This window comes from Capricornis sumatraensis, chromosome 7, assembly GCF_032405125.1.
Source record: "Capricornis sumatraensis isolate serow.1 chromosome 7, serow.2, whole genome shotgun sequence".
In the NCBI taxonomy this organism is placed as follows: Eukaryota; Metazoa; Chordata; class Mammalia; order Artiodactyla; family Bovidae; genus Capricornis; species Capricornis sumatraensis.
In genome coordinates this window covers 90,678,230-90,691,476 of record NC_091075.1, presented here as the reverse complement: position 1 = coordinate 90,691,476, position 13,247 = coordinate 90,678,230, and the positions used below count along the sequence as shown (strand labels likewise).

Below are 13,247 nucleotides of genomic sequence, written 5' to 3'. Positions count from 1 at the left end.
CGCAATCAGCTCCTGGTCTTGTTTTTGCTGACTGTATAGAGCTTCTCCATCTTTGGCTGCAAAGAATATAATCAGTCTGATTTCAGTGTTGGCCATCTTGTGATATCCATGTGTAGAATCTTCTCTTGTGTTGTTGGAAGAGGGTGTTTGCTATGACCAGTGCGTTCTCTGGGCAAAATTGTATTAGCCTTTGCCCTGCTTCATCCTGTACTCCAAGGCCAGATTTGCCTGTTACTTCAGGTTTCTCTTGACTTCCTACTTTTGCATTCCAGTCCCCTGTAATGAAAAGGACATCTCTTTTGGGTGTTAGTTCTAGAAGGTCTTGCAGGTCTTCATAGAACCGTTCAACTTCAGCTTCTTCAGCATTACTGGTTGGGGCATATACTGTAACGTTTGCCTTGGAAACAAACAGAGATCATTCTGTCGTTTTTGAGATTGCATCCAAGTACTGCATTTTGGATTCATTTGTTAACACTATGATGGCTACTCCCTTTCTTCTAAGGGATTCTTGCCCATAGTCATAGATATAATGGTCATCTGATTTAAATTCACCCATTCCAGTCCATTTTAGTTCGCTGATTTCCTAGAATGTGGACGTTCACTCTTGCCATTACCTGTTAGACCGCTTCCAGTTTGCCTTGATTCATGGACCTAACATTCCAGGTTCCTATGCAGTATTGCTCTTTACAGCATCGGATCTTGCTTCTGTCACCAGTTACATCCACAACTGGGTGTTGTTTTTGCTTTGGCTCCATCTCTTCATTCTTTCTGGAGTTATTTTTCCACTAATCTCCAGCAGCATATTGGACACCTACTGATCTGGAGAGTTCATCTTTCAGTGTCCTATCTTTTGCCTTTTCATACTGTTCATGGGGTTTTCAAGGTAGAATACTGAGGTGGTTTGCTGTTCCCTTCTCCAGGGGACCGCATTTTGTCAGAAATATGTTAAGAAAGACTAAAATTTGGAGAAGAAAATGGCAGTCCACTCCAATACTCTTGTTTTTAGGAAATCCCTGAACAGAGGAGCCTGGTAAGCTGCAGTCCATGGGGTCGCAAGAGTCAGACATGACTTAGCGACTAAACCACCCACCACCACAAAGTGAATATATGCCTAAAGATAACATATAAAAGGATATATGCCATATACTAGCTAGTTTTGGGGGGGCGGTGGGGGTGGGGAATTAACCTTGAAGTCTTGGGATTTTCCATCAACTTCCATTTTATATTTATTTATAATGACCATTATTTTTACTAATACTGTAAAATAATGAAAATGAAATGAATAAAATTACTAAATGTTAAAAAAAATACTAAAATTAAGATTTAGAGAAAAAGGAAATACTTTCTTTTTGGAAAAGTATAGGAAAAGGACACAGTCATAGGGAGGTGAAGTTTTCAGGGGTGTACAGTGATTAGAGCCAAAGTTAGCCATGAAGTTTAACTTGAGAGTCCGTCAGGGGGAAGTATTAGATTCAGGTCAACACAGGCATGTTTGCCTTCACGGCTACGCCACTGTTTTTACGCCCTAGAAAAGGAAAATTAATTCAGTAATAGCACCCAATATGTAGAACCATCATGCCAGATAATATCCTTTATGCCTATACATTGTATTTTCTCTCCTTTTGATGCAGCCATCAAGGTTCACACATTGCTTTTGGCTATTATGTCTCTTTGATCTCCTCCAGTCAAAAACATCTCACCACCTTCTTTTGTTCTTCTCGACACTGAATCCTTTGAAGAATGTCCTACATTTCAGATTTGCCTGTTTTCTCAATCCATGGTTACATTCTGGTTAAACATTTCTAGCAGGAACATCAGATAGGTAATGTTTGAATCTCACACTACATTATATCAGGAGGCACTCAGTGACAGACTGTTCCTCAATTAGCTATAGAAGGCATGGTCACTTTAGTTAAGGTGCTGATCATCAGGTCTCTTTGTTACAAGAGTATATCTACAGTCCTTTTTTTCTGTAGCTTTTTTATTTCGTTTTTTGAGGGTGTTTTTTTTTTAAGTAGCACTCTTAAGTTCACAGCAAAATTAAGAGAAAAGTACAGCGATTTCCCATACCATCTGCCTCCATACAGGCATAGCCTCTGTTATTACCAACATTCCACTCTAGAGTAGTACTTTTGTTACAATTGATGAACGTACATTCACACATCCTTATCAAAGTCTATAGTTTACTTGAGGGTTCACTCTTGTAATGCTGTACATTCTGTGAATTTGAACAAAAGTCTAGTGATGTGTATTCACCATCAGTTCTATCATCCAGAGTATTTTCAGTATATTAAATATCCTCTGTGATTTGCCCACTCATCCCTCCCTCCCCTTAACTGTTTTTTTAAATATTTATTTTTAATTGATGATTGAATTCTATAAGTTTTTTAAAGATAAAATTTGATACAACTCCTTGCCCACCAAACCTATGTAAATTCTAGTGTTATATTAAATCTCCATGTATCCTATAATAAATAATAATCCGTCAAAATTAAAATTAAATATAAAATATTTTTCACGGTAATTTCCTTTTTATGGCTACCTTTATAAAATAAAGGGGGAGGTAATGAGTCAGTGGACTGGAAAAAGTAAGCAAGGAGAAATTTTTTTAATAATCCAAAATATATTTGCATTTATTAGGCTCCTCTTAGGGTTTTCTAGTTGTATATCTTAAGGGTAACTATTGTAAATTATGATTTATCTTCTGCATTGTAGGTATTGTCAATATGGATTCGCCATATGGTTCTGTAACACCTTCCTCTACACACTTGGGAAACTTTGCCTCAAACCTTTCAGGAGGTCAAATGTATGGACCTGGGGCACCCCTTGGAGGAGCACCCACAGCTGCTAACTTTAACAGACAACATTTTTCCCCACTTAGTTTGTTGACTCCATGTTCATCAGCATCAAATGGTGAGTAATATACAGTGATTCTAGAGGAAGACTTTGCCTTTATGTTCCCTTAAAAAAAAGTGTTAAAGTTCTTCAAAGTTTGGAATTTTTAAGTTTTTAATCTCTTAATAATTTAAAAACTATGCCTGGAGAAGGGAATGGCAGCCCACTCCAGTATTCTTGCCTGGAGAATCCCATGGACAGAGGAACCTGGTGGGCTTCAGTCCATGGGGTCACAAGGAATGGAATGGGACTGAAGTGACTTCAGTTTGGTTCAGTTCAGTCACTCAGTTGTGTCTGACTCTTTGCAACCCCATGCATCGCAGCACACCAGGCCTCCCTGTCCATCAAGTCCTGGAGTTCACTCAAACTCATGTCCATTGAGTCGGTGATGCCATCCAGCCATCTCATCCTCTGTTGTCCCCTTCCCCTCCTTCCCCCAATCCCTCCCAGCATCAGTCTTTTCCAATGAGTCAACTCTTCACATGAGGTGGCCAAAGTATTGAAGGAGTTTCAGCTTTAGCATCAGTGCTTCCAATGAACACCCAGGACTGATCTCATTTAGCATGGACTGGTTGGATCTCCTTGCAGTCCAAGGGGCTCTCAAGAGTCTTCTCCAACACCACAGTTCAAAAGCATCAATTCTTCAGTGCTCAGCTTTCTTCACAGTCCAACTCTCGCATCCATACATGACCACTGGAAAAACCATAGCCTTGACTAGACGGACCTTTATTGGCAAAGGTCTCACTTTTTAATATGCTATCTAGGTTGGTCAAAACTTTCCTTCCAAGGAGTAAGCGTCTTTAAATTTCATGGCTGCAATCACCATCTGCAGTGATTTTGGAGCCCCCAAAAATAAAGTCTGACACTATTTCCACTGTTTCCCCATCTATTTCCATTGAAGTGATGGGACCAGATGCCATGATCTTAGTTTTCTGAATGTTGAGCTTTGAGCCAACTTTTTCACTCTCCTCTTTCACTTTCATCAAGAGGCTTTTTAGCTCCTCTTCACTTTCTGCCATAAGGGTGTTGTCATCTGCATATCTGAGGTTATTGATATTTCTCCCAGCAGTCTTGATTCCAGCTTGTGCTTCTCCCAGCCCAGCGTTTCTCATGATGTACTCTGCATAGAAGTGAAATAAGCAGGGTGATAATATACAGCCTTGACAGACTCCTTTTCCTATTTGGAACCAGTCTGTTGTTCCATGTCCAGTTCTAACTGTTGCTTCCTGACCTGCATACAGATTTCTCAAGAGGCAGGTCAGGTGGTCTGGTATTCCCATCTCTCTCAGAATTTTCCACAGTTTATTGTGATCCACACAGTCAAAGGCTTTGGCATAATCAGTAAGGCAGAAATAGATGTTTTCCTGGAACTCTCTTGCTTTTTCGATGATCCAGTGGATGTTGGCAGTTTGATCTCTGGTTCCTCTGCCTTTTCTAAATCCAGCTTGAACATCTGGAAGTTCATGGTTCACGTATTGCTGAAGCCTGGCTTGGACAATTTTGAGCATTGCTTTACTAGTGTTTGAGATGAGTGCAATTGTGTGGTAGTGTGAGCATTGTTTTTCATTGCCTTTCTTTGGGATTGGAATGAAAACTGACCTTTTCCAGGCCTATGGCCACTGCTGAGTTTTCCAAATTTGCTGGCATACTAGCATGCAATAAACCATAATTAAAAAGAATATGGAAATCAGTATATATGTACATGTACCTATATGTATGTGTGTATATATATATATGGAAAGATTGAAGGCAAAAGGAGAAGAGTATATATTATACACCAGAAACTAACAAAAAGTTGTAAATCCTATACCTCAATAAATAAATAAATACTATTCCTGGCAATCTGAAATTAGGAGGAATTTAAATAGTCTCCAGGCTTTTAAAGTATTAGAATCAACTTCAGTTCTATCAAAGCTAGAATATTGTATTTTTGAGGTTTATTTCTAAGATGGATCATTTTTTGAGAATCGACAGTCTTGTGTTGTCACCTGTTGATTTACATTTACTTTTAGATTTGAGAATGTAGCTTCCAAGAAGAAGGATCTGTAGCCTTATAGTATAAGGCTACTTTTTTGTCTGCTTTAATTCTCATCTGCTATATAAACAGAGAATTCAACTCACATTAAGAGAATTCTGTAATAAGGGTAGTAGGTTTTTTTGTATTTGTGGTTATTTATTTAGTGAGGATAAAGACATCAAATTGCTTTCACTTTGAGGAAATTTTAATAAGAATCCTTTTTTTTTTAAGTTTTAACAATTTCTTCTAACAACATTAGATCTCAGTTAATAGAGACTGGTTAACTGAATGAAAGAATTTAAAAAAATTCATATTTGAGAGATTTGCATGTCTGCCAGTGAAGGCATGAATATATATAGTGAATTTACACATTGTATAGTTTTTCTTGTGTTTGTCAAATAACAAAACTGTCACATGGAATATTGCATATCCTTGTACAGGTGTCCCTAAGTTAAAATACGTGGTTTAAGAAAGAATAAATAAGTGACTATGACAAAAACATGCCAGAAATAATGTAATAAGTATGCAAATAAAGTACCAAGATAAAAGGAGAGAAGTTCACAGCGATTCCTATTGAGGATACTTTACCTATCTTTGAAAAAGCTGAAGAAAGTTTCTTAATCATAATTGAGATAAAGTGAATATAGTATAACATAGCTATTTGCCTGGTTTATCTAAACAAACTATTAATAGAACATTGAAAGTAAATATAACTATAAGGAGTAATTGATTATGACATTTTAGTCTTAACTATCTGGCTTATAATTAAAAAGTTATAGCCTCATTTAAAGGTGTATTCAATACAACATAAATTTGTGTACTGGAGGATATTTATTTATTTAGTTCATTATAAGGAAGATCAGTGGGGCTTCCCAGGTGGCACTAGTGGTGAAGAACCCACCTGCCAATGCAAAAGGCATAAGACATGCAGGTTGGATCCCTGAGTCAGGAAGATCCCCTGGAGGAGGTGATGGCATCCCACTCCAGTATTCTTGCCTGGAGAATCCAATGGTCAGAGAAGTCTGGCGGGCTACAATCCATGGGGTCACAAAGCGTCAAACACAACTAAGAACACACACACACACACAGACACACACAGTTGTCCTAAAACATTTTTACAGATCTTTTCTGCTTTTGAACCATGAACCACTTAAGGTAAATGTATTGTGTTTCGTTTTTATGGTAAACATTTGCATTTGTTTATATCTCTAGGGTCCTTTAAGATAGCATAAAGAACCCTTGTATATTTCCCCCACGCCCATTCACTACTTGTTAACATGTAGCCACATTCCTCCCGTGCAGTGCTGTGTATCTGTGTGTGTGTGTGAGAGGAGAGAGAGAAAGAAAGTGTGTATGTGTAGAGTATGTGTAGGAATTGTAAGGGTTTCTTACTGTATCATTTTACAGTTAGTTGCAGATACAAACTGATTTCCCCTAAATACCCCAGATTATAATATTTTAGAATCACAAGAACTTTCTCTTCCAAAAGTACAATGCAGTTATCAACTTCTGCAAATTTTAGTTTGATACATTATTATTATCTAATATATAGTCCATACTCATATTTCACCAGTTGTCCCAATAATGCCTTTATTATCTCCTCTTTTTCAAGATTAAAATCAGTGTCACAGATTGCATTTAATTCCTATGTCTTTTTAGTTTCAAATAACCTGGAACTGTTTCCTTAGATTTTATGAATCTTTCAAAGAAAGCTTTTTTTTTTTTTTTAAGGTTACAGATCAGTTGTTTGGTAAAATGGTTCAATTTGATTTTCTGATATTTCTTAATTTTTAAGTTTAAGTTATGTATTTTTGACAGGAACATTCCTATTAGTGTTGCAGCCTTCTCATTGTATTACATTAGAAAATATAAAATGTCAGTTTGTGCTGTTAATTTTGATCACTTGGTTTCATAGGTTTCTACACTTTCAAATTGTCATTTTTCCCTTTGTAAAGTAATCTGTGGGCACTTACTTTGAAACTGCTTTTATTCCTCATCAGACTCAGGCAGAATGTAAGGAAATAGGGAAGAAGTAGAACTTACCTCTGTAGAAATAATAGTTTTTTTTTTTTGTAACCATGTTATTATTCACAAATTTAAAACAGAATCAACCTTGATGAAAGGAAAAACACTAAAATTGAATATAAATAGAAACAAGTAAACCTGTCTGCATTTTAAATTACTAACGTAAACCTACTAAATGAAAAAGAAACAATCTAAAAAGTCTTAAAGACATTAGTATTTTGTAAAGACAAATAGACTACAGACAAAATCTTCACTTCTACATAGGACATTTGTATTTTATGTTATGGATGAGCAATTTTAAACCTATGCGGGTTATATTATAGGGCTGAGCAAATGAATAAATAAGAATACTGAAAATGATGTAATCCAGGGCTCTGATAGTAGGAAGAGAAGAATGTAGAGTAAGGCAAGGAAGAATGCTATGAAATTGTATTGGAATTAAAAGATCAATATGAACTCATGATTTTAAAATGATGTTATGTTTTGGATTGAATCACATAAAGTTGCCATTTTCCCCCCAGAACTATCTACTGAAAAGGGCCTAGAAGCAATGGATCTTCAGTAGCAGTAAGCACATTCAGCATCCAGATCTGTCTGTTAATGTTTTAATCCACTAAAAGAAACTAGGGCTTGTTTGGGAAATAGCTGGTTTGAGAGCTGGGGCAGGAAGAGTATAAGAGAAGTTTGCAAAAAGTCTTGTAGTGTCAGAAAGTAATTAAGTGTTTAGATGGTTGGGCATGTCAGAGGAATGCAGCATATAGCTTGAAGGAGCTCCCACTAGCCAAATTCAGGACAATTTAACCATCAAAATGAATAATGTCAGCTTGCTGGTAAAATAAGAATCCATGGAGTATGTAATGGTTATAAATAAAATTTTACAGTGCAGACAGGGGACTTACAATGTCATTACGGTATAATGACAACTCATAAATGTAAAAGGAATTACAGTTTGAGTCATCATTTTGCAACTATTAGACTGGTTGATTCAGCCAAGATTCTCAGACTTTTCCCTTTATTACTGAACTTTTAACTAGTTTGCATTTCATCACCTACCCAGGTTCGATCCCTGGGTTGAGAAGATCCCCTGGAGAAGGGAATGGCAACCCACTCCAGTATTCTTGCCTGGAGAATTCCATGGACAGAGGAGCCTGGCAGGCTACAGTCCATGGGGTCACAAAGGGTTGGACACAACTGAGGGACTAACAGTACTACTACTAATAATATAAATCTTAATACTTTTTAATGACCATTTAGTTTGTTTTACCTGACTTCTGATTCTTCTTTATGTTATCTGTTCACATAAATGTCATTTCATGGTTTGTTTATTTATGGTAGTCTTTTAAAATTTTCTTTTTCATATTTATCTATATATTTTTCATAAAAATTGCCATTCTGGATGCTGTTGGAAAACTAACCCAAGAAGCATTACTTCTTCTTCACAATGTATTTATCTGATTTTAGGTATTTGAACAGGTTTTATCAACATTTGTCCATGCATTCCACTTCTCTTTTTGCCTTCTCCTCTATAGGATGTCAGGACATGATAGTAGGACTCTGGCAAATTAAACTAGGATGTGGGGGACATGGGTCCCTTACTTCCAAATGAAAAATTAAAAAAAAAAAAAAAGAAAGAAAGCAGAGAACCTTCCTGAGGCTGCAAAACAACAGACTGGTGATACCCAAGATCCTTCTGCATACAGGCTAGGCAGAGATCCCCTGAGCCCTTATCCCACCCCAACTGCTAAGATCTATCCTGTCAGTGCTCAACCAGTCCATGCCTTGAGTACTGATCACTGGTGCTCTGTGAGTTTCAGGCTTTGGCAAATTTAGTCAGTGGGTCACTTTGACAGTTCAATCTTATAAGGCTCTTTTGTATCTAAAAGCAGTAAAAAATAATAATAATGACAGTTTCTTTAAGGAAAAAATTAATTTTATATCATGACTCAGTATGCATATACCTGTGTGTGACTGAAATATATCTATAAAACAATACTTACATCCTTACAGTATATGCTCATGCTGCTGTTTTCTATTCTGTTTTCTTTAACCTTCAAAAAAATTTTTGTTACTCATAACTAACCACAGTCATCTCATGATCTACTGTAGTTCAGTTAACACTGAACTGAGGCGTGATAGTGCAGTGCAGTTTTCCTGCAGGAGCACTTTTTTCATTTGTAAGTCACATTGCTCTTCCAATTTGAATTCAGAACTGAAGTGGATTTACTGAAGCTTAAGTTTTGGGGTATCTCATTTGCAAGGGGCCCTGTCAAGGTCCTGTACCGAGTTTTGTACTTGTATTTTTTTTTTTCCTAAAACAGATTCCCAAGATTGTATTCCAACAAAACCTGTAAAATCTGTTTTTTCTCTATAAGTTAGCATATTTAATAACATGACTCTGAATTAGATTTTTCTTGTTTATTCTAATTAAAGAAATTATGATAATTAGGGATAAGAAGAAAAATTATAATTAGGCTCTTTTCGTAGCAAGGACTGTAGACCTGGGAATCTGAAGGAAAGTGGTGCTTACCTCAAGGCTTATGCAGGGTGGTCTTTGAAACCATCGAAATTTTGAGACAGCTATTCTCTCTCTTGCACTTTAGAGGATCTGCGGTCTCTCATTCATAGTCTGTTTCTTGTCAGTCCTCTACTACTGACTCTCTTTACATATAGGCTTCTTCATAATCTCATCTTGTATGTAGCCCTCAAAGATTCAGTTCATAAACCAGTTTTTCTGTTTTCAAATAAATTGTAGCTATGCACTATGCAGGTAACTGTTTGACTTTCTAAGCTTCAAGTTCCTCTACAGTTTAGCCTCTCTTTGATTTTAAATATGCTTTATATTTAGACTTTCATAAGAAAAGTATGGTTGGTTTTGGTTTTCCTTCTTCACTATGGTGGCTTCCCTGGTGACTCAGTTGGTAAACAATCCTCCTGCAGTGCAGGAGATCCAGATTCGATCCCTGGGTGGGGAAGATCCCCTGGAGAAGGAAATGGCAACCCACTCCAGTATTCTTGCCTGGGAAATCCTATGGACAGAGGAGCCTGGTGGAATACAGTCCGTGAGTCACAAAGAGTCAGACACTACTGAGCATCTGAGCATGTATAAAAAACAGTAAAAGAGCTTGAAATATATCCTAAGTTCTACTCCAAAGAAGGTGGTGGTGGTTGTTTTGGGCTTCCCTTGTGGTTCAACCGGTAAGGAATCTGACTGCAATGCAGGAGACCTGGGTTCGACCCTTGGTTGGGAAGATTCCCCTGGAGAAGGGAAAGGCTACCTACTCCAGTATTCTGGCCTGGAGAAATCCATGAACTGTATGTATAGTCCATGGGGTCACAAAGAGTCGGACACGACTGAGCGACTTTCTTCACTATAGCGTATAAAGAGACTAAGTCACTAATGAATATTCCCAAATTGCGTGTATTAAGAACTAGCCTTGTTTTGATAAGTAAAGCTTAAATTGCCAATTCTAAGAGTGTGTTCTGTGGAATATCCACAAGATACAGTTGGGTTATGAAACATAGCCTTCTGTTGGTATTTTATCAGCATATTAAAGTTCTGTGAAGTCCTGATTTAAAGAAACTTACTTACTTACTTTTTTTAACATACAACCAAGGGACAAATATTCCCAAGGAAAATAGTTTAAAAATTGCCAATACAATCAGTGATTTTCCCCACCTCCATTTTGTTGTCATTGTTGTTTCTTTTTAATTTAAACATTGTCTTCTCATTGCTCTGGTGTTATATTTTACTTATGGTTAAGGGAAAATTAATTTAAATATTAATTAGTGTGCAGGCAGCATTCATATTTCACATTCTAATATCCCGAAACTAAATAGGAAAATTGTGAGCCAAATTAAAAAATGACTGCAAAGTCACAGAACTTTAACCAGATTTTAATATACATAATTTATTATTTAAGAATTATACTCATATTTCTAAAATTTTGTTTACAAAATTACAAGGTCTATAGAGACAGTGTATATTATTTCCCAATATCTTTTCTCTAGATTCTCCTGCACAGTCAGTATCCTCTGGAGTTCGTGCACCTTCTCCTGCCCCATCATCAGTACCTTTAGGGTCAGAAAAGCCCAGCAACGTCTCTCAGGATAGAAAAGTTCCAGTCCCTATTGGGACGGAACGTTCTGCACGTATCAGGCAAACTGGAACTTCAGCTCCATCTGTTATTGGGAGTAATTTGTCCACATCAGTAGGACATAGTGGCATCTGGTCCTTTGAAGGGATTGGTGGCAATCAAGGTATGGTATGCAGTTCTGCTTATTGGAAGTTAAGTTTATACATTTAACTAAAATATTAAAATATTTAAATAATTTTAATTTTAAAAGCAGTATTTAATTATCATAGGCATTCTTTTAAGAAAATATGTGTTCATATCCCTTCATTTTGACTAATCAGTTTATTTAAGAGTTTGGAACTTTTTTTGTTCACCTGTGATCTCTCACTGAGTTAATCATTGCTGAGTATAGTTTAATGCAAGCATATTATTTCTTCATTTCATCATATTAAGGAGATATTACTATTTCCTTTGGGGCTCTTTAGTTTTATCTTAGTTTTTTTGTTGTTGTTTTGTAACACAAAGTGTTTAGGTTACATTACGAGGCTATTATTTCACTACCTACAAACATGCAAATATTGTGGCAAAGATATACAAGTAGGTCATTATTCTGAAGGAATTCACAATACAATGTAGAAAATATTAGAAATATATAAAGTTTTTTTTTTTTGCTGTTTTCTGATTTTAAATATCTCCAATTATTTTTTTCTGCCTCCTCATCTTCCCTCAGACAAAGTAGACTGGTGTAACCCTGGGATGGGAAATCCTATGATTCACAGGCCAATGTCTGATCCAGGAGTGTTTTCACAACATCAAGCAATGGAGCGAGAGAGTACAGGAATTGTAACTCCTTCTGGTACATTCCATCAGCATGTTCCTGCAGGATACATGGACTTTCCTAAAGTTGGGGTAATGGTGATTTAAAAGCATGTTCATTAGTTCTAAATGATTTTCTGATTATTAGCCTTATTTTACTTCCCATGTATAAGCATTTGTGAAATGGTGCTGGAGCTTTGGCTTGAAATAATAGGTGAAAATCTAGCTAAAACATACTTATAAATCCTGATTTTGTCTGAGTTGTTTAGAGAAATGTTTTTTGACAAAAGTTTTTATATACTAGGCTTATACTGCCTTCTGTCTAATGCTGGAAGAAATCATATATTGGAAAATAATTTTTAAATCACTTAGATAACTTACATGTTCCAAAATGATGTGGTTTCAAATACAATTTTAGGGTATTGATTATACTGGGAAAAATAATAACCAGTGACTTGAGTGTGCATAATCTTTGTTTTCTTTTTTAAGGGTATGCCTTTTTCTGTGTATGGGAATGCAATGATTCCTCCAGTAGCACCACTTCCTGATGGTGCTGGAGGACCCATATTTAATGGCCCTCATGCTGCGGACCCCTCTTGGAATTCCCTGATAAAGATGGTTTCAAGCTCCACAGAAAATAATGGCCCTCAAACGGTAAGGCTGATCATTCCATGAACATTTATTTAATGATTATGAGCTGGCAAGGGGCTTCCCTGGTGGCTCAGACAGTAAAGAATCCACCTGCAATGCGGGAGACCTGGGTTTGATCTCTGGGTTGGGAAGATCCCCTGCAGGAGGGCATGGCAACACACTCCAGTATTCTGACCTGGAGAATTCCATGAACAGAACCTGATGAGCTACAGTCCATGGGGTCGCAGAGCGTCAGACACGACTGAACGACTAAGCATAGCACATAGCTGCCAAGACAAATGTAATAGAGATAAATCATGGTTGTGAGAGAGTTTGGTGAATATGGGCAGTTGGGAAAATTGAGGGAAATTTATTATAGCTGGAAATATACCAGAGGGATATGGAAAAGGGTACCAAAGGTAGTGGTTTGGGGCCAAAATTAGGAAAGACATAATATATTCCATTGAGTAGCAGGTGGTAGGTAAAAGATTTTAAGTTGTAAAGTTTTATAATTTTATGTATCAAAATTTACTAGTTGTGTGAAAAGGTCCATCTAGAGGTTATTTATTAAATATATTATAAATGTCAAAATAGTATGTAACTGTGAAAATGCTTAGAGATGGTTGTATATTTTAACTTATTGTGATGTATATTTAATACCTGATTTTCATTCCACAATCATCAACCTGTATGTACTCAGATAATGGTTTTTTAAAAATGATTGTTTCCCAGTATGTTGCCAATTGACTAAGAAACTTAGCTGGTTTAGTTCATAAATATTCCTTAGTGTT

At 36.6% G+C, this 13,247-nt stretch overlaps 1 protein-coding gene across 3 annotated transcripts in view; it reads left to right on the top strand.

Annotated features, from left to right (window-relative positions):
* Positions 1–13,247, top strand: part of ANKRD17 (ankyrin repeat domain 17) — a 168,661-nt gene that overhangs the window by 153,280 nt on the left and 2,134 nt on the right. For all 3 annotated transcript variants that reach the window (XM_068975662.1, XM_068975661.1, XM_068975660.1), the window contains 4 exons: positions 2,716–2,913; positions 10,946–11,194; positions 11,741–11,919; positions 12,316–12,480. In XM_068975662.1, the coding sequence (XP_068831763.1) occupies positions 2,716–2,913; positions 10,946–11,194; positions 11,741–11,919; positions 12,316–12,480 (791 nt within the window). The remainder of the gene's footprint in view (positions 1–2,715; positions 2,914–10,945; positions 11,195–11,740; positions 11,920–12,315; positions 12,481–13,247) is intronic.